The sequence below is a fragment of the Microtus pennsylvanicus genome, chromosome 18 (assembly GCF_037038515.1).
Source record: "Microtus pennsylvanicus isolate mMicPen1 chromosome 18, mMicPen1.hap1, whole genome shotgun sequence".
Taxonomy (NCBI): Eukaryota; Metazoa; Chordata; class Mammalia; order Rodentia; family Cricetidae; genus Microtus; species Microtus pennsylvanicus.
In genome coordinates this window covers 29,908,588-29,930,210 of record NC_134596.1, presented here as the reverse complement: position 1 = coordinate 29,930,210, position 21,623 = coordinate 29,908,588, and the positions used below count along the sequence as shown (strand labels likewise).

Sequence of the window (21,623 nt, the reverse complement as noted above, 5' to 3'; positions counted from 1 at the left end):
TTGGGGGGAAGGGGATTATTTCATCTCAAACCCTGGAGTGCTTCCCAGCAAATACACACACAGTATTGGGTGTAACCTATAGCAGCAGTAACAGCAAAATCCCAACTTTAATTTTGTGGTAAAATTTTCTTTTCAGAGCTGTGGTTATAGGTATTTGTTTTAATTTTCAAGTATTTGTGGATTCTATTTTTATTTTCTCTTAAAATTTATATTCCAGTATAGTTAGAAAATTCTGTGTCATCTCAGTCCTTAGAAATTTGTTGACTTATTTTATATCCCAGCATGTCCAGTGTTAGTAAATAGCCACATATAAGATGAATGCATTCTAAGTTGTTGATTACAGAAAATCTGTGAGTTTTCTGCTTGCTTAACAGCTTGAATAATCCTGTATCTACAAAATAAATATTCTAAAAATAGTGTCCAAAATTTGTATCTATCTACTGTCTCCTTTTGTCTTGTCAGTTACTGAGAGAAATAGGTTCAAGTTTTCAAGTTTTTGGTTTTGGTTGAAAATATGTCCCCATTTGGTTCCATAAATCTTTTCTTTGTATATTTTAAGATTCTATTATTAGGTACATTAAATTTTGTATTTAATTACTTTTACTGGATTTATTTATCTTTATGATACATCCTGCTTTAAATCTAGTAAAGCTTTTTTTTTACATCTTTGACACTTACGTAGTTTTACAATCTTTTTAAAAAGTTTTTTGTATTCCATGTTTTCTAAAGATTTAATTTGATTAATTTAATTGTGTGTATGTGAGAGAGAGGTATATGTATGAGTGTGGCTGCCCAAGGAGGCCAAGGTGTTGGGTCCCCTTGGAGCTGGGAATCAAACTGGGTAAGTGCTTATTAATTTGTTTTTCTAGACCTGTATTCTATATTTTCCCATTCTTTTAATTAGGTTTTTATTATCTTTGCATATCAGCTATGTTCCTATAAACTGTATTTTTAAGGTATCCAATTCTACAAGCATTATCTTTTAGTTGGAATATTTGATTTACATTTAATAGGTTATTGATAGATTTAAATTTATACTTAAAAGGTTATGGTACATTTGATTTACATTTAATAGGCACATTTGATTGACATGTGATAGGTCATTAGGACATTTGAGTTGTCATCTTGCTACTTGTTCTTGACTCAGCTCTGGTTTGTGGTGGTTTTTGTTTGTTTGCTTTCTCTCTCTCCTCATTTTCTTTAGAAATAACCAAGTGATTTCTGGTATTTTGTTTTCTTCTATTTGCTTGTTAAACATTCTCTTACTAATTTCGTGTGAAAAAGTAAGAAAAGTTAAGCAATTTTAAAGAGAAATCAGTATCTTTTACTACTTAGTGGGTTACTTGATAATACACAGATGCTTCCTTATGAAATTTTAAATTTAAATCTTAAAAATTAAAACTTTCAAATTAAAATTCCCCATGCAGTACAAATGATATTTAACCCCCTTCAGTGTTTGTTGCCATTTCATGTGTTTTAACTCTTAAAGCCCATAGATGTTGTTATCTTAAAGTCAGTAGTCATTTAGATCCTGTCCGTTCATCCTCTGTGGTGATTGCTGTGCTGCTATCGGATCGTCCGTCACACTGGACACTTGGCCTTCTGACAGCAGGGGGGCCGTCAGATTCTCTTAGCCCTTCTTTCCCTGTGTCCGTCTGTAAACATCTTTTCCTGCTTTCAGTTTTCGAGGAATATAGCTTCAGTTTAGCAGCGATTGATCTGTTATGTAGATGTAGTCCTGTTATTTCCCTTAGCCGGTCTTCTTATCACCTCTTATTACTCTAGAAGGATACGTACCTTTTCTCTGGCACTTCTAGGATTCTACAGTATCTTTGCTTTCCCATAGGTTGTTGATGATGGATTAGAGATATGATTTTACACAACGGATATTAATTTTTTTATTTACTGCTGTTAATTTTAGCGCATGCTATTTTACCTTCTTTAAGCTCTTACATGTTCTTCATCACCTGAAGACTTTCTTTTTTCCCTTTTCCTCCCCTCCTTCCCTGAGACAAATTTTCTCTGTGTAGCTCTGGCTGTCTCTGGCACTTGCTTTGTAGACTAGGCTGGCTTCGCACTCAGAGATCTGCCTGCCTCTGCTCTTCCGCTCTTGAGTGTGGGCATTAAAGGTGTGCCACAACTACCCAGTGATTCTTTTCAACTAAGGAAAATTCTCTTGCCATAGGCTTGACATACATTTTTAACCTGAAAAAGAGGTGTGTGTGTGTGTGTTTGTGTGTATTGTGATGTTATGCACAAATCTGTAGAGGCCAGAGGTCAGCCTTGGGTGTTTTCCTTAGGAACTGTCTACATGGCTTTTCTTTTTGAGACGGTCTCTCACTTGGACTTTGCCTGGCTTGACCTCCCCGTGCTAGGATAGCAAGTATGCCCCACCATCCCTGACTTCTTACATGGGTGTGGGGTTCAACCTTACAGACTGAGGCGTCTCCTCGCCCTTATCTGGAGGAAATTTCCATCTTCGTACCTTCCTTCACTCCTCCTTCCCTCTCTGTCGCCAGCTCTTTCTGATTGCTTTATATTCTTTTCTTATCCAAAGATTACAGTAAAGCTTGCATCATGTATGTCAAGCCAATATATTTTGTCATTTTATATGTGATTCTTAAATTAATTAATTAAATTAATTTGAATCAGGGTCTCACTATATAGCTGCTGTGACTGGGAAATTGCTATATAGAGTGTGCTGACCCTGAACTTACAGAAATTTAGCTGCCTCTGCATCCCAGGTTCTGGGATGTGCCACCACACCTGGCTCTCATACAGAATTTTTTTAAAATTCTGGGTTTTAAAATCAGTAGGCTTCTTATTCCAAATTTCCTAGTATTTTGAAGATTCTTACTCCACTGTTTCTACTGGCTTTGCAAGGGATCTTCTGGCCTCTTTTATGAGGGAGCACTATTCTGGTAAGTTCAAAGTATTTGGAAAGTATTTGGCATTTTTCTCAAATAAGAAAAAGTGAATTGGGAAATTGTACTGTGTAGTTTTCTATTTCCCTAGCTTTCCCAACCACAGTTCTCACTATCTGCTCGCTTTTATATCCCAAAAAGAAAGCTTTAGTTCCTGTCTTTGTGGGCAGAAATGTCCCTTGTTGAGATTCTAGTGTCTAACAGGTAGAAAGTGGGAGGTGGAGGGTCCCACAGAGAGCATGCTCCTTCTGTTAGGTGGAAGTCAGTGGTACTCAAGAGAAGACAGAAAATGATTTCTGCTATGGGGAGCTCCATCTCAGTCTTCACATATCTTAACACATTCTTTCAGGTTAGTTTTGAAAAGATTGATCAAAACTTCAAATGTATGCTAAAATTTTATATGCTAAGTTTATTTTGTAACTCTGCAGGTCCTGCTCAGTCTGGAATTTTGTCAGACCGTGAAGTGGTAAACCTCTTTCTTCATTTTACCGTCAACCCTAAACCCCGAGTAGAATACATTGATCGACCACGCTGCTGCCTCCGAGGAAAGGAGTGCTGCATCAATAGATTCCAGCAAGTAGAGAGCCGCTGGGGCTACAGTGGGACAAGCGACAGAATCAGGTATCTGCCGGCGCGTGGGCTGGGCACGTGGGGGAGGGCGGCAGTTAGTGCTTAGCCTTTCTTAGCCTTCTCATTGTGTGAGAGGCAGTTAGCCAATATTTCATTCTATAGTTTGCTTAATACAGGATGAGGCCAAAGCTGCACACAAAGAAAAAATAACTGCTTTTAGCAAATAAGAGTAGGAACAAGTGATTTAAGTGTTTAATCAAAGTGAATAGAAAATGGATATAGAAAGAGCACTAGAGAAATTAAATAGGCAAATGAAGAACGGAGTGAGTTAAAACTGATGAATACATAATCTATTTTCCTTAAAAGATCAATAGGACAAACTGTCCTAGAAGAAGCAATTCTTCAAATTCCTATTTAGAAATCAAAATGTGACTATCATATGCTAAAATTTTTACTTTAATTCTGGGTTTACTCTGTGCTGATAAATTGAACATCTTGATGGAATGGATCATTTTATAGGCAAATATAAATTATCAGAATTGACCGGAGAAGAAAGCCTGAGTAGACCAGTTACCTGGGAGGAGTTAAGTTGTCAGAGAACTGTCCATTCACAAAGAGCACAGGTGAGTTTGTATCAGACCTCCAAGGAACAGAGGTTCCTGGAGCACTGAGAGAAGGAAATACCATGTGGTTAGCTCCTAAAGTAAGCAACATTCAGATAAGAGTTGAATGAGACACATAGTCTGGGCCGCCTCACCATAGGGTGTAGAGGAAATTCTACAGCCCGCTCTGCCCTGACAGGACAGTGCTATGAGAACAGATAGAGTATATTTGGACAGTGAAGAAGTAGCTCGGTGATCTGTTAATATAGCTCTTCACTGTGGGAGAGTAAAGAAAACAGTGGTTCCTATCGACAGAAGACCCCGGAGGTGGTAGGGGTGCCATTGATTAAATTTTACCTTTGTACATGCTGATAACTATTAATAGATTAAGTCTAGAAAACATTTCACTAACAATGATTGACCACTGAAGAGAAATTAAGAATTGAAACATTGAAACTCTAGCTAGAGATACCCACCTTTGCTAGGTTTCTCCTAGCAAAGCAGTCATTGATACACTTATAAATTAGAGCCCCATATAATCAGAAAGGAGAGGCCTTTTCCATTAATTCTGGATGTACTTTAGTACATAGCTCTAGGAAACTCAGTTTTTCATAATATGTAAATACATAATATAAAATATTTATTTTATACATACACACACTACATATATATAATTTTTTATTTTTTCCCTAAGACAGGGCATCTCTGTGTAACAAATCTTTGCTGTCCTGGAACTCACTCTGTGGGCCAGGCTAGCCCCAAACTCAAAGAGATCCATCTTTCTCTGCCTCCTGAGTGCTGGGATAAAGGCATGCACCACCACTGCCAGGCAAATAAATGTTTTGTTCTTCTTCCTTTACTGACTTGAAATGATTCATATTGTCATGCTTAAGGGATAAATGGTCTATCTGTAAAACAAAGGAGAAATAAGTACAGCTGATAATAAAAGTTTAGGGTAAAATAATGAAGCGGACAGGAAGATTCATACTCCAGTACACAGACTTTTGGGAGGACACTAGCAGGCAAACCCAAATGTACAGCTCCGTGTGTATGTGCTCTACGTGTGTCGGCTACAAAGCATGCACGTGTTAATGCCTTGCGTTCCAGAAGTTGACAAAGTTGAGTCACTTCTCTGTATCATATCTCCATATCTGAACTCACCTACTGGCTGAAAGCTGTTCAGATTCTAAAATATTTGCTTAGATTTTTTAGTCCTTTTCTGCCAGAGACTTTATTTGCATGTTCCCAAGCAAGCTGAAGCTCAGCTTTCCTACAGAACTGGACTGGGAAAGGATGGTGTATGCAGTGCAGGAGACTGCTCTGGGCTGAATCTCAAGGGTTTGTCCAGGTGCAGCAGCTCTTAGTAGGGCAGCCTTGGTCAAGTCACTGGATGCGTGAACTCCAATTGCTCTTTTGTAAAATAAAGCTAACAGTGTAGGGTGTTAAATCATGGGATTTAAGTGGGAGGTAGATAGGAGTGTCTGTGTGTGTCTTCACATGTGACTACACATGTTTGGGTATAAATTTTGTATGTGTGTGGCTATATGTATAATTACCAATGGCAACAATACGTAAGTTTTATTTATTTTTATGGTACTTGCCATTTATGGAAATCACTAAAATATCTTTGGCTCGTAAATAAAATATGATTACAGTCACTGCAAAAAGTTTTCGTTTCATGAATTCTGGGAGTCTTGGATCTATTCTGTAGATCATAAGAATTGTCGTGTCACTGGCTCCTTGTACCTGAACAAGGTACAAGGGTGAAGAGAACCTAACAAAAGCCTATTGGAAATAATAAGAGAATAATTGCTGCTTTAAAATGTGAATTTGAGATTATTCTTACCATTATTGTAAACCCTGTTAAAATAAAAGCCCTCAGTTACAGAAATGAACAGTGGTCACAGTGTACAGTGGCGTAAATATACTTAATGCCACTTACTGTGCACTTAATGACTAATGTGGTACACTTTATATATGTATTACCACAGTAAGAAACCCAAGACTTTAAATGTAAAACAGTGAGATGTATTGAGTAAATAACATTTTAAGTACATATTTTACTATATTGTAGTTATATATTTACTATATTGTAGTTATATTTATTATGTTGAATGTTACTATAATAGAGTAGGATTAAACTCCAAAATAGTCAGCAAGTAGTTCTGTGGGATCTAGAGAACTTTGCCTGAAATTACACTTCACTAAGGATGAATTAGCCTCTTAAACTGCGTATGCTAGAAAGTTCCTTTCAGAAGTCCCATGGTTTTGGTAGAGGAGTGGCCTCAGAAAATATAAAGTTAATCTGGAAGAATAAATTGTATTTTACCAAAGGGAGGAGCAGCTCAAATACGAAAAAGAACACCGAGTCTATAAGGAGTGAGATATGGACCACATTATAGAGGTCAGAGCCATGAGGCCAGGTGAGCATTTAGAACGAAATAAAAGAGGGAAGGATTGGCCACTGGAGTTGGATCTTTACTGATCCCATGCAGTATTTATATAAATTAAAGTTTTAACATTAAACAAAAACAAAGCTTTGAACGTACTACAACAGATGAGGATGATGGGGCCTTTCAGCCTAGAACAGATCATTGTTTGGTAAAGAATTTTATGTCCCAAACCATGAAGTTTAAAGATAAATGACAAGTGGGGGACTCTCTGAAGCAGTTTGACAAATATCATAAAGCTTGAGAGCATGCCTTTGATTTTCCTCAGCACTGCTCCTGGGAATTGAGTCTAAGGAAATGATGGAAGCTATGAAACAGTTTTGCTATGAATCATATATTATCATATAATGAAGAACTGCAAATAGCCTAGATTATCCAAGTACATGTCTCTTCCCATGAAGATGGGTTCGATAGTTAGGCTACATGAGTTATCTTAAGGGCCTGTGGAGGAGGTGTGATCTAGGTCGTGTAGCTAGGGCAGAGGTCATCTGGGTTATTAGCCACCTTCAGTTATGGTTGTGGCAGCTTAGAGGATAATAATACAAAGGTCACCTAGAGTAAGTATTAAATGTCTCCAGTTCTGCTTGTGGGAGCTTGCTATGTCCAGGTCCTGCAGATAGTGCATGGATCGCCTAGGCTAATAGCCACCTCTAATCCCAGCCTTCTAGGCAGAAAACAGGTTATACATATTTTTTCTTGAGACAACCTTGAATGAATATTCCTTGGTGCTCTGTGAGCACAGCAGCCTTTGCATGACCTTTGTGTTCCCAGCACCTTCTTTCTCACACTGTGTTGTCTGGACGGTCTTGATCTTGCGAGCACAAGGTTTCCTCCTGCTTTGACTTCCTGGTAACCTCAACGTGAAAGTTGTTGCAGCCATGCCTGGCTAGAGCTTGTTTCACTGACTACAGAAACTGGGGAGAATAAAAATAGATAGTTCACTAATGTGTAGGGCTGCTGTGCTATTTAAAGGAGGTGAGTTTTAGTAAGAGGAGCTGTGGGCTCAGTGCATGTGCCAGGAGTAGTAATAGTGATTGGAACTGCAGATGCTGAGATACAGGTTACCTGTAATCATTGTGTGTAATACAGTCTTTTCAGTTGCCTTGTAGGGAATATCTTTTTTACACATACAGTAAATGAAGTAAGATAGATCAGTATTTCTTGACTATTGTGACCAAACTAGACTTGCTAATTATTTTCTGGAGCTTTTATCCAAATCCACCAATGTGAGTTGGTGCCTGTCTCTACCCATCTACCACCAGCAGTTAGCTTAGTACATTTTCAGCTCTTTCCACAATATAGAGTTAGTATTTGTCCCTTTCTTCTTATCACTGTCTCCCATATGGCAGAGATGGAAACTGTGCCTTGTTCACCATTGTTTCCAGACCAGCCACACAGACAGAATATGCTAGGCCCTTGGTAAGTATTCACTGAACTGACAGAATGTCCAGGTTTGGGACTTCGATCTTAATGACTAGAATGGTCACGAGGGAGATTGGGATGAGTGTGTGCAGCACAGAGTCAGCCACTGTATGAGAGCAGGTGTTCAGGTTACAATCCTCTGTACGGAACAAATCCTGCTTGAGGGCCTCTTCGGTTAGCATTAGGATTTGTGGGCAGTGAAGATGACATTTTCAAAAGTGCCTTTTATGATGATTTCCTTTTTGTAGCTAAAATCCAGATACCACTTTAAAAAAGCTATAATCTTCAAAATATGAACACTTAGAGAATTTTTTATGTTATTTTGTAATGGGATCCTTTCTCGCAGGTTCACAGTAAACAGAAGAATCTCTGTAGTTGGATTTGGTTTGTATGGATCTATTCATGGGCCCACGGATTATCAAGTGAACATACAGGTACTCCCCATCCCTGTTATGAAGATTTCATTCTGCTCCTTACTGTCCAGCTTTTTTATTTGCTTTAAAAGGCAGCCACTGCCGGGCGGTGGTGGCGCACGCCTTTAATCCCAGCACTTGGGAGGCAGAGGCAGGCGGATCTCTGTGAGTTCGAGGCCAGCCTGGTCTACAAGAGCTAGTTCCAGGACAGGAACCAAAAAGTTACGGAGAAACCCTGTCTCGAAAATCCAAAAAAAAAAAAAAAAAGGCAGCCACTACTTACCCCTTGCCATTAAATAGTTCCTGTCTGGATACAAGGGTCTAAAAATAGGAGACAGAATTGATGGGTTTTCCTGTGAAATTTCTGGAAGTTTCATCTGAGTGTTGACCAGTATTTAAAAATGTTTAGATACCCTCCATGAAGTCCATCCAAATTCACCTAGCCAGTTATGTTACCTAGTGATAAGAGCCATTTTAACCGCTGTAGTAAAGCCTCATTTTTCTGGGCAACTTCTCCTAATACCATGTGTCTACCAGCTGAGATATGGTTTCTAACATACCATAATGCCAAATGCTCTTAGTGAATGTTTCCTTGAAGTTTGTGTGCGTTGGGGGGAGGGGGGTAGTGGTAGGTACACGTATGTGCTGGTCTGTGCAGGTGGGTGTAGTGTACATAAAGGCCAGAGGTTGAAGTTGGAAATAATTCCAGGATCACTATCTTCTTGCTTCTTTTGTTTTGTTTCCAGACAGGGTTTCTCTGTGTAGTCCTGGCTGTCCTAGAACTAGCTTTGTACACCAGGCTGACCTTGAACTTAAAGAAATCTATGTGTTTGTGTCTCCCAAATACTGGTGGCTTTTGTCCATTTTCGTACTGTTTCCTAGTGTTGGGAGGAAGGCAGACTTGGGGCACTGTCCCATGTATGGAAGTCCTCCTAGTAATTGGTAAGCTCTGCCTTGAGCTTTTCAAGCCGTCCTCCATGAAGCAGTTTCCTCTCTGTCCAGCTTCATTATCATCTGAACTGGCACTGCCTGCATATTTCATGTCCTCTATTGGCTGACTCTCCTGGAGGGTTCCCATGATGTCTCGTGTATCACTTAGGACTAATAATATAGAGCTAATTTAAATTATTCACAGACATGGCAGTGCATTTAGGGGCATTTTAATTTCAGTAAATACTGAGGCTGAAAATGTTGAGAGATTATCCTATGAATAAAACATGGGCTAAACAAGGAGAAAGATTTTTTCCCCCTCCAATATCTCAAGTTCACATCTCCACTCCTCCGCAGATAGGGTTTCTCTGTCAGTCCTGGCTGCCATGGAACTCACTTTGTAGATAGATCAGGCTGGCCTCAAACACAGAGAGATCACCTATGCCTCCCAAGTGCTGAGATTAAAGGCGTGCACTGCTGTGCCCTGCTCAAGTCCGCATTCTAAAAGTTCACACACCAAACTGTTGTTTTGTATGGAGCCTCTCTTCTGCAGCCAAGCCCCCACTGCTCGATGCCTCCCCCCCTTCCTGCGATGCATGAGTTAAAGAGCTGTTTCCTGACCATCGAATGCTTTAAAAAGGCATCTGATAATTAGAGATAAGTGGAGAAAAATTAGAACAAGTGTATAGTCTGAGCTGCAGCTTCTAAAGCTTCCCATTCTTTCTGCAAGACTGTTAGAGTTTAACTTAGATGTCACTTCTCTTTTAAACCACAGATCATTGAATATGAGAAAAAACAAACCCTGGGACAGAATGATACTGGATTCAGTTGTGACGGCACCGCCAACACATTCAGGGTCATGTTCAAAGAACCTATAGAGATCCTGCCCAACGTGTGCTACACAGCATGCGCAACCCTCAAGGTAAGAGCTGCCCGGACTCAGTGTGGCTCCTGCCTTCCATGCTTACAAAGCCCCTGGTAGGGGAGCCTCTTAGAAACGGGGAGGGGAAAGCGGAGTGAAGACACTCGATGGCTTTAGGTGCTGTCAGCACTACGCTATTCCAGAGAAGAGTTCTTCCTAAGGACTATCCCTTTGTTAAAAGAAATTGAACTTTCTGCACAAGAGAAAGTACTGTTCCCTTAAGACTGAGACCTTTCCACAATTGTTCATGGCCTCACTCTTTATTGGTGTTTTAAATTGTTTTTAAGCAAAAACTCCATATTTCATTGAATATCTGTACTGACTAGGGCAGAACACAGTGAGCTTCCTAGACGACAGTCCCTAAACCACCGCTTCTCTTTTAGGGTCCAGATTCTCACTATGGCACAAAAGGACTGAAGAAAGTGGTACATGAGACCCCTGCTGCAAGCAAGACTGTTTTTTTATTTTTCAGCTCCCCTGGCAATAATAATGGCACTTCAATAGAAGATGGACAAATACCGGAAATAATATTTTATACATAATCTAGTGTTAATGACCATTCAGTCTAATCACAGAGCATAAACAACTGGCCACAAATAGTCGAGTGTCATGAGTATTTATAACTACAGAATAAGAAACATTTTAGTTTCTTAGAGGAAATAAAAGTTTATTTACATCTCTGCATGATTCAAAGGCAGATTTTCCATTTTCTTCTAACCCTCGGGGCAAAGAGAACCAGGTTTGTGTGAAAAGCGCAGTCTTTCCGCTTCGTCTTGTGTGATTCATAGCTCCACTGACTCTTGGTCTTTCAGTAGTTTGGGAACTGAAAGATTTTTGTCTTATGTAGCAGATGTGGGTGTTTTCGCTTTTTTAAAAGCTTTTGTTTTTACTATTTTGAAAGTTATGTGAAATGGGTCAGTATTCCTACAGAATTCTTTTTAACTCAAATAACTAATTTTAGAAAATTAAGAAAGCTGACTTTATATTTGGGTTTTGAAATATCTGGTTGTTAGCATTTGGAATAGTGCTAAAAGTAAGACTAAAAACACCCAAGAAAACTTTCAGTGTATTTATAGAAAGGTATTTTGTAATAGTATAGTAGTGTATTGCATAGTACTGTTTAAAACTGTAAGTGGAGCTTGTATACAGTGACAGTAATTGTTGCAAACAGATCGCAGGGATGATCTAAGTGGATTCTTTGCCACTCCCATCCCGCTCTGCCTGTCACGGGGCTGCCAGGGACTCCTAGATGGCCGAGAGAAGATGGGGGTACCAGTAGATAGCACCTGCACCAGCAGGAACAGGATAGAGCGCTAAGCCCCTCACAGCTGCTTTGACACCATGAAGCTGTCCAGCCAGTCACTCCTGCTGAAAAGGAAGGAGGCTTTTTGTCAGTTACATAATTCTAGCCAAGAAGCAACATGCTTGGTAATTGTGACCTCTCAGTGTGGCTGGCGCGTCTATAACAAGAGTGGGTCAGAAGGATATCTGGCAGAGTGACATTTCTACATTTTTATAAAGCAGATTTTTAAAATACAAGTGAGATAACATTTTCCCCTTGAAAATGATTATCTTACAAAAAATTAACCTTGTGTAAATTAAGCTTAAGGTGTATCAGTCCATCAGTAGTTGTGGAAAATTGTTAAAAATAAAAATTCTTCTAAGTATCAACTTAAGAATTTTTTCTAAGTAGGATATAAAAGATCTCACCAAAAGTACTATTTTGTATTTTCAAGAGGGCAGGGAGGTGATGTGCTGGTGGCCAGGGCCTCTTGGAGTTGCTGAAGAAAGGGCACTGTTTTCTGTTGGCCCTGGTACCGTGATCTCATGTTGCCAGCCTCAGTTAGCTGGAATACCCAATGGAATGTGTGCTTCTGCTTAACCGAAGTTTAGCAAAGACTAGTAGCAGTGGGGAGTACTTCTTCCTTACCAAGTGCTGCATGCAGAGGTAACTAGTGCTTCTGACTCTGGGGCACTCATGTGCCTTGCTTCTTATGAACAACTGTAAAGGGATGTGGCTGATGTAAGCTGCAAGAAACGGAACCACTCACTGACATTGGGACATCACCTGGAATCTTTAAAATAAATTTATCCTTTTTGTTTACCTATCTTTTGTCATGTGTCTTTTTCTCTAGGAGCTGAATGTGAGACGCTTTATACAAAGGTTCTAGTTAATTACAGGTTAGCTCTTAAGCACTTTTAATTTTAACCAGTGCTTACAGAACGGGGCGGGGGACAGTTCAGAGGTACAGCAGGTGCCTAATGTGGTTTGAGTGAAAAGGACCCCATTGGCCCATGGAGAGTGGCCCCAGTAGAGGGAGTGCTGATATTTTTCTGTCAGCTTAGCTACAGAAGAATCTACTGATAGTTTAATTCTTCTCTGTGGCCCCACAGCCCTGCAGTCAACGCCCCTCTGGCCCCTGGCTATGGCCTGTAGGGCCTTCCAATTACGTGACCCAGGCTCTGCCATGGCCACAGTATGTAGGTTTAAACTAAGTCTTTATCATTCTAGTTACCAACAATGACTTGGAAGTCAGATGTGGGGGTGAAAACCTGCTAGATCGGAGAAGCTGTCAAGTGTCCAGGGGATTTCATGTGTCTCGATTGTAATTTATTTAAAAAAAAAATAGATGTGGTGTGGTTAAACACATGGATCCCTGCCTGAGCCTTCAAGCTTGCTGTCCCTAGCCTTTCAGCCCCTTTCCTCATGAGCACATCACACACACACCTTGGGACTGCTGTGTCTGTGAGGTGAACTGAGATGCTCCATTCTGAGCGCAGCCTTCAATGGCTGTGTTCAGCACTCATGCTCTATCCCACCTGTTACTATCGCCCATTTAGGTGGCAGATACCTTCCTACCTCTGGGCGTATCTTGTCCACACATTGTACCCTAACTAAGCAAGGCCAGTCCCTGACTTCAGCAGTCGTCCTGAGTGGCCTCTGCTCCACTCTCGCGAGCCGTCCTATTCCATTTCCCATTGTAAATCCCCTCCTTTCCCACTGCGCTGTGCGAATGACCACGATGCCGCGTGGGGAAGACTAGCACTGAGGCTGGCTACTCTTGTCACCAACTCCTAAGGACAAAGATGGCTCTACACGTGATCACACCCCTGGCAGGCAGGTTCCAAAAGAACGAAACCCGGGCGCAAGGTGTCGCTCTCAGATGAGGGCAGGGCGCGCACGCTGCTTCCGCCCGCGACGTGCGCAGGCGCAGAGGACTCTTCCGCCGCTCCGCTCGGGGGCTCTTGGCGGCTCCGGCGGGCTTGGGATGCTGCAGCTGGCGGTGGGTCGCGGCGTTTCGGCTCCCGCTAGACTCCTGTCTGGTTCCACGATGCCTAAGAAAGCCGGCGCGACGAGCAAGGCCAGTGGCAAGACCCGTGGTGTGGAGAGGGCGGGCCACGGGGCTACAACGGCAGGGACTAGAAGCGGCGCCTGGCGGGTGGAAGACCTCCCTGATACCTTGTCACTCGGGTCCAGGTCCGAGCCCTCTGAACCGCGCATTAGCCCGCCTGAGGACCCCTGGCCACGCTCCCGCACTTCGAGGGTTGCACTTCCCGGCAGACTGCGTTCTGCCTCCTAATGTTCGTGGAGGCGGCATCCCCTCCCCTGACATCTACCTTCCTCAACTCCAACTCCTTTCTGTGACCCTGCTCAGACACTGCCACCTGCTGACACCTTCCCAGCTCCCCAGCCCTGGGTGCCTTTCTCCATGCAGAAATGCGCTGTGGATGTGTACTTCATTGGTGCAGTGCTTTTTTTTTTCCAAAATATTATTTATTTATTTATTTATTTATTATGTATACAATATTCTGTCTGTTTGTGTATGCCTGCAGGCCAGAAGAGGGCACCAGACCCCATTACAGATGGCTGTGAGCCACCATGTGGTTGCTGGGAACTGAACTCAGGACCTTTGGAAGAGCAGGCAATGTTCTCAACCTCTGAGCCATCTCTCCAGCCCTTTTTTTTTTTTTTTTTTTTTTTTTTTTTGGTTTTTTCGAGACAGGGTTTCTCTGTGGCTTTGGAGCCTGTCCTGGAACTAGCTCTGTAGACCAGGCTGGTCTCTAACTCACAGAGATCCGCCTGCCTCTGCCTCCCAATTGCTGGGATTAAAGGCGTGCGCCACCATCGCCCGGCACAATTTTATGCTTTATTATGGTTCTCTCGCGCTGTGGTCCCAGCTCCTCGAGGTCAAGGGAGTATCTCTTCATATCCACTGTCTGCATACTGCCATGGAATTTATCAATAAAATGTTCTTACCGTGGCGTTTAAGTGCCCTTCATTATTATTATTTCTGCAACCCACCCCTCACCCTCTCACCCACTCCGAGCTTTAGGGCGCGTTTGATATAAATATGGCTCTACTTGCGAGGAATAGGAACTATACAGCAGCCTATAGTAACAAGCTCTAAGGTAGCCAGAATGAGATCTAAACAGGGCGCATGCGCGCGCGCACACACACACACACACTTCCAGCTTTATGCTACACCAAGTAAATGGTAAATAATAGCTCTACTTGAGGAGAAAGTAAATTAGTTGAAACTAACTAAAGAGAAAGCAGCATAAAGGTGTGGAGGCCAGAGTCAGGCCTTCCCAGGCCGTACAAACACTGTGGGCTGGTGGGAGGCTGACAGGGTCCTTGAGGGATGGAAAGCCCCCGGCTGCTGGATGGGAAGCCTGATTGAGTGAAGGTGAGGGGCAGTAATGGGTCAAGAGAAAAGTGCGATGAAATGTCTCTTAACCTGTAAACTTGTGTGTGTCATTTCAGGGTAAAAACCAAACCAAGGAACCAGAGACACCACTTCCTCCCGCAGGGCCTGTGGCAACCGATCCTAAAGGCTGTGTCACCATCGCCATCCATGCCAAACCCGGCTCTAAACAAAATGCTGTGACAGGTACATCTGAGCACCGATGGGATTCCTGCGTGGGCCAGGCAGTCACTTCACCTTCTCTCTGCCTCGCTAGCTGGTAGCCTAGCCTGTGGCTATAAGTGGTATTTTTAGATACGCTTTAGAGCTTCTCTATTTAAAACCCTATATTCTCACGCAGAGGTATTTGAAACAGATGTGCAATATTTAATACCAAGTTAAATGGAAACCATTGTATCTCTTCCTTTTTAAATGGAAACCATTAGATCTCTTCCTTTTTAAATGGAAACCATTGTATCTCTTCCTTTAAAAAAAATGTGGTGCTGTGGAGATGGCCTGGTCACATCGAGTACCAGTAAGTCACAGATATTTAGGAACTGAGGCAGGGGGATCTTGAGTTTGAGGTCTGTCAGTACAAACAAGACCCTGTCTCTAAACAACAAAGCAAATCGATGTGTAGCCTAGACACCGACAGAGAGGAGCGATGCCTTGGTATAGCGTTGATGATTATTAACCTGAAAAGTGGGAGACAGCCTGAGCTCCGAGACCCCTGGCTGATTCCTATGCAGAGTTAAAGTTTGAACTGCATTATCTTGAAAAATATTTATTTTCAAGATAAAGCTTTGTGTACCAAATTATTTTTATATTTTGAAAATACTACACCAAGGGGCTGAAGAGATAGCCCAGAGGTTAAGAGCACTGGCTTCTCTTCCCAAGGTCCTGAGTTCAATTTCCAGCAACCGTGTGGTGGCTCACAACCATCTGTAATGAGATCTGGTGCCCTCTTCTGGCTTGCACGCAGACATGAAGGCACAATACTATACATAATAAATAAATAAAATCTTAAAAAAGAAAAGAAAATAATACTACACCAAAATCAAAGTGCTAGATAGGTCTAGTTTGTGCTAATGGCCTGTTATCTTGTATCTGTGAACCATACTTTGGCCAGTTTTCCTTCCTTCCTTCCTTCTTCTTACTTTCTTCCTTCTTTCTCCCCCACCCCCTTCTTTCATTGCTGTGTAGCCTATGCTAGGCTCAAACTTACCTTCTGCCTCAGCCTCGGAAGGATTATAGGTTTGTGCCCCAAGCCCAACCTTTTGGTCAGTATTTCCCAAGCCAAATCTAATATGGAATCAACTATAAGGTACATGAGTGTCTATGTACATTTTTAAAAATCAGACCAACTAAACTCTTCTATCTTCTATAAGACATGGCTTGATTTCAAAGATGCTAGGATGAAAAACTGAGCATCTGAGAGATAATGGAAGAGCCACTCTCCTGTCTCATTCTTGTGGGACATAGAGACATGTTATTACCCAGGGCGCAAGTGTACAGGCACGGCTGAGTGGCCCTGGTGCAGGACCCGCTCAAGCGTATTTGCAGGCTGCTTCCAGTCAGAGCTTTCTCTCCTAAGAACTGTGAAGGCTACAGGGCACGTGCTTGACTTCGGTTGCCTCACCTGTACAATGGGGGTAACAGTGGTACCAAGTTATGGGGACGCCCTTTGGGAAGGCCCGTATGCTCTTCCAGGTAGTGTAATTGTGAGACAAGTGCTAAGTGCCTGGGATGTTGAAGGCATTTAAAATACATATCCCGAGAGAGGAACCTGGCCTAGGGCTTGGCTTTCCCTGATGTGACACCCTGAAGCCTGTGCCATCTAGGGTGCCGCTTCATCCCTGCACTCCCTCAGTGACGTTGGAGCTGAAGGCCAGCCCGACTCCCTTCCTGGAGCTCTTGCTGTTCAAACGCAGTTTCTAGGTGCCTAAATCCAGGGTGCTCCCTAGGACTCTGTTTTGTGGGTGTGTGCTCTGTAACTGCAGGGACCTATTTATCTCGTTCCCTGAGGTATTCGTTTAACCATTCAGTCCTTGTTTGTGCGCAGGAGACTGGACTTAGCTCAGCAGTTATTAACCGAAAGCCTGTGCCGGGTAAATCAAACCGTTGGACAGTTCCTGGCTCCGTGGAGGGAAAGATCCCCTTAAGGGTGAAGTTCATGCCATTTCTTTCCAGATCTGACCACCGAGGCTGTTGGCGTGGCGATCGCAGCCCCTCCATCCGAGGGAGAAGCGAATGCGGAACTCTGTCGGTATCTGTCCAAAGTCTTGGAGCTCAGGAAGAGTGATGTAGTTCTGGATAAGGTAGGGCTCTCCCTTCTAAATCATTACATACGGACCATAGTTCATACGTCCTGTAATTTTTGTAAAGCCAGTTTTTCAAATAGTTTTATGTGTATGGCTGTTTTTTGTTTTTTTGTTTTTTTTTTTTTTGGTTTTTCGAGACAGGGTTTCTCTGTGGTTTTGGAGCCTGTCCTGGAACTAGCTCTTGTAGACCAGGCTGGTCTCGAACTCACAGAAATCCGCCTGCCTCTGCCTCCCGAGTGCTGGGATTAAAGGCGTGCGCCACCACTGCCCGGCTGTGTATGGCTGTTTTGACTGCGTGTGTGTATGTACCACATGCATCCCTAGTGCCCTCAGAGCCCGGAGGAGCATGTCAGGTCCCCTGGGACTGGAGTTACAGATGGCTGTGAGCCACCATGTGGGTGGTTGGGAATCAAACCTGGGTCCTCTGGAAAAGCAGCCAGTGTTCTTAGCCACTGAGCCATCTCTCCCGTCTTGTAAGGCCAATTTAAAAAACTCATATTCTTTTAAATACAAAATTCTGTAGCTTCATAGTCTCTTTCAGCCACACTGCCTCTGTTTTATTGAGATGGGCCCTCTCTACTTACAGTCCTTCGTTTTGCTCATTTACAGCGTTTTTCTCCTTTCTAAATTCATCACTGTACCTACTGTCAGATTAACCTTGCTCACTTCTTTTAAGACATCATCATACAGAAATATCGTAAAATGGTTCTCTGTTTGTCATCTCCATTAAGAAGTTCAACAAGTAATTATGACCCCACGCTGACTCTGCTCGCTAGAGGATGCCCTTGTGAAGATTAGTTTATATGACATTGATACCTTGGTTTTACTTCAGAATCTTCAGAGAATGATTTTTAGGAGCAGGCCCCTGGCGTCTCTGTGGTCATGCTGAAACAGAGTCCGTCTGCAAGGGAGCAGGCCAAGTTCATGTCTTAAGTTCTGCATGTGGTCTCATGCTCTATGTCCCCTGCAGTTCATATCTGGCTGCCATTTAAAGTCATTGATTAATAATCAATGATGATTAATAATTGATTAATAATCTATACCTAAAAATCCTCTTAACGGGCCACTTCCTTTACCTCGCCCACCCTGTGGCAGACAATGTCTGACTTTGGTAGTGCTCCAGGTCTGACGGTAGCCTAAGGCATACTTCCACTCTCTGTGTGTACACTCAGTCCGTCCAGATAAATTCCCGCTCAAATTCTGTTTTATAAAAGGCACGTTTCGAGTAAATCTTTTTAAGAGTTGTTTTAGATGATTGTGAAATCATAGTACTTAGATGTGTGGTTGCTTTCTGTTTGAAATTTTCAGAAATGTGTAACAATTTAGAAAAGAGCAATTTGTTTAGACTTAGGTGTTATAAAAAGTTTATACTAAATTGTCATGCTTAATATTTTGAAATTATTTTCCTTTGTAATTAAAACAAATTACTTGAAACTAGAATACTGGCCAGGCATAGTGGGATGTACCTGTAATCCCAGCCCCTGAGAGAGACAGACAGGGTCAGGGGTCAAGTTCACCCTTGGCTGTATATTGAGTTTGCACTAATCTGATCTGCATGGTACCTTGTCTTGAAAGAAAAAAAGAAGAAGAAATTAGAATATTGTAAACATTCATCTTGAAATTTTAATGCCAAACTTTCATTATAAAAATTGAAGTAGAAAGCCAAGAAACCCTGGAGAGTCATACAAATTTGTTTTAAGGTACAAGCGTCCGGGAGAGAGTGTGCCCAGATGCCTTGGGGTCTCTATTGCTGTGAAGAGACAAGCGTCCGGGAGAGAGTGTGCCCAGATGCCTTAGGGTCTCTATTGCTGTGAAGAGACGCCATGACCAGGGCAACTCTTACAGAAGAGTAAATCGTTTCATTGAGTTAGTAGCTTACAGTTTCAGAGGTTTTAGTCCGTTATCATCGTGATGGGGAGCGTGGCAGCATGCAGGGAGACATGATGCTGGCTACCCCTTGATCACAAGGTGACAGGAAATGGACTGAGCGTCACACCGAGTAAAACTTGAGCAAAAGAGACCTCAAACCCCACCCCCACGGGGACACACTTCCTCCAAGGCCACACCTAATAGTGCCACTCCCTTTGGGGGCCATTTTCTTTTAAACCACCACACTAGGCTATTGGGGGGCCATCCATGACACCCCATGAAGACATGCTGCAGGGGAGACAAAGGTCTGTTGCTCCTGCCAGTATTAGGATGCTGAGTGTGTCTTTTTCCTTCTGGTTTCAGGGTGGTAAATCTCGGGAAAAGGTGGTGAAGCTCTTGGCCTCTACGACTCCAGAAGAGGTCTTGGAGAAACTGAAAAAGGAAGCTGAAAAAAAATAAAGGCAAGAAATGATAAGTACGTCCTTCAGGAGTTTCAATAACAACACAGAGGTGGCTAAATAAGAAAACATATATGTGTCCAGACATAGGCAGTGGAATACTTACACACACAAATCAGATTAAAATAAAAGTAGAAAATTTAAGTCTATCCATTAAATATAGGCTCTAAAATCCCTCTCCGTTGGAGCCGAAGAGATGCCTCAGTAGTTACGAGCTCTTGGTGTTCTTCCAGGGGTCCTGAGCTTGGCCCCCAGCACCCACATCAGAGGACTCATCCTGAAACTCCAGTTCCAGGCTGTCCCGACATTTTTTTCTGACCTCTGAGGGCACCTGCAGGCATGTGATTCCTGTGTGTATGTGCACACACATGCACATTAAACAGCCTGAAATATGTTACTCTAATTTTACGGCTTCACCATGGGACAGCTGGACAAGCCAATCAGGATGATCAACCTCACCCTCTGCTGTCCACGGTGGTGCCTCTGATCTGCAGACATCAGGAGACCAGTTGAAGATCACCGCGTGCAAGACGACAGCGGGAACCTAGCTCCCTTGACTCCCATTGGTGCCTTGAGCCTCACATCACCACAGTGTTTGTGGATTCTGGGGGTTCCTAATTCTGTTTACAAGTGAAAACCATTTCATGCTGCTTTATAATCCAACTTCTATTTTAAGATGTTTATTTAAATGCCAAAATGTTTTTTATATCTTTTAAAAAGTGTATGGAACATTTTGTGAAAAAGTAAATAATCATAGACCTGTAACGTAATGTCAGTCAGTTAGTTTTAAAAACCTTGTAAATCTTCAAATCGAGAAGTGCTTAGGAATCTCCAAAGATCTTAAAAGAGTAAAGAAGTGGCGGGGCCATGGCTCGCGGTTAAGAAGCTTGGCTGCTCTTGGAGAGGACTTGAGTTCACTTCCCAACAACCCGATGTGGGATGCCTCACAACTGCCGGTAACTCCATCTTCAAGGGATCCAGAGCCTCTGATCTGAGAGCACCCACACTCATATATACACACAGATACACAGAAACAGACAGACAGACAGACACATACATACATACAAATTAAAAAAAATAAGTCTTTTAAAAAAGAAGAGGAGAAAGATTACCTGGAAGTCCTTTTCCTTGTAAAGCCCACCAGAGATCCCATCCGTGAGCTGGGTGGTAGCTCAGTTGGTAGTACGTCCTGCTAGGCACTGAGACTTGGGTTTGATCCCCAGCTCTGCATAAACTGGTGTGGTGGTTCACACCTGTAATCCCAGCACTCTGGACGTGAGGGCAGGGGGTGATAAGTTCGAGATGATCCTTTACATAATAGAATATCAGGTCAGCCTGATATGTGAGCCTGTGTCCCTAGGTCTGTATAGATAGCGTGTATCTCTCTCAATAACACATGTTGTATATGTCTATATGTAGCTAAGATGATAACAAATATGTTTTACATATCTTACCTACATTATAGAACTCTAGATTGTTATTGTTCATTTTGATCTTTGAGACAGGGTCTCCCTAAGTCAATGTGCAGCCTTGCAGCTCCCGCTGCCCCAGCCTCCCACATGCCGGTTTATACACAGACATGCACAACGCGCCCAGCCGGGTTAGGCTCATCTAGTAATAACATAACTGCTGATTTGTAGTGTGTGCCTTGCCAGTAAGTACAGGAGAAAATGTACTGTGATGACCTGATCATTAAAAACCAAGTCCACAAGAAACACCAATTGTAGAAATGCTTGGTGTAAAAGAACTAGCAGGTCCTTCCCAGGAGCCAAGGACAGGAGCAGTTGGGAAGCTTATCCAAAGCCCTGTGCTGCCTAGAGGCAGAACTGGTTTAAACCAGCTGCCCTGTCTTGTAAGACCCTCTACCACACTGCTTCTGAGTACTTGTGTTGTGTGGTTTGGGCTGGAGAACTTTCCCACAGTTCCACTGGGTCTCACAGGCATTTCACCTGTGGCCTTGCACGGCTCGCTATAGGAAGCTTCTTACGTAGCAGAAACACATGTCGAGAATGTGTTAGCATGCTCACAGAGTCCAGAGGTGTTTAAGGGTTTCACAG

At 42.6% G+C, this 21,623-nt stretch overlaps 2 protein-coding genes across 2 annotated transcripts in view; both read left to right on the top strand.

Annotated features, from left to right (window-relative positions):
- The window catches only part of Btbd1 (BTB domain containing 1), a 30,046-nt gene extending 17,705 nt beyond the window's left edge, over positions 1-12,341 (top strand). Inside the window, exons 5-8 of the mRNA XM_075953307.1 lie at positions 3,353-3,545; positions 8,315-8,402; positions 10,087-10,233; positions 10,617-12,341. Coding sequence (XP_075809422.1) covers positions 3,353-3,545; positions 8,315-8,402; positions 10,087-10,233; positions 10,617-10,775 — 587 coding nt within the window. The 3' untranslated portion in view covers positions 10,776-12,341. The remainder of the gene's footprint in view (positions 1-3,352; positions 3,546-8,314; positions 8,403-10,086; positions 10,234-10,616) is intronic.
- Positions 12,342-13,455: 1,114 nt separating this feature from the next.
- On the top strand, positions 13,456-19,583 carry C18H15orf40 (chromosome 18 C15orf40 homolog). The gene is made up of 4 exons (XM_075952673.1): positions 13,456-13,595; positions 14,999-15,125; positions 17,109-17,236; positions 19,472-19,583. Exons 1-4 carry the CDS (start codon positions 13,503-13,505, stop codon positions 19,565-19,567), a joined length of 444 nt encoding a protein of 147 aa, XP_075808788.1. The 5' UTR covers positions 13,456-13,502; the 3' UTR covers positions 19,568-19,583.
- The last annotated feature ends 2,040 nt before the right edge of the window (positions 19,584-21,623 follow it).

Coding starts and splice junctions, on each gene's coding strand:
- C18H15orf40 (XM_075952673.1), top strand. CDS start 13,503: ATGCTGCAGCTGGCGGTGGGTCGCGGCGTTTCGGCTCCCGCTAGACTC. Junction 15,126..17,108: donor TAAACAAAATGCTGTGACAG/GTACATCTGAGC, acceptor ATTTCTTTCCAG/ATCTGACCACCGAGGCTGTT. Junction 17,237..19,471: donor GTGATGTAGTTCTGGATAAG/GTAGGGCTCTCC, acceptor TTCTGGTTTCAG/GGTGGTAAATCTCGGGAAAA.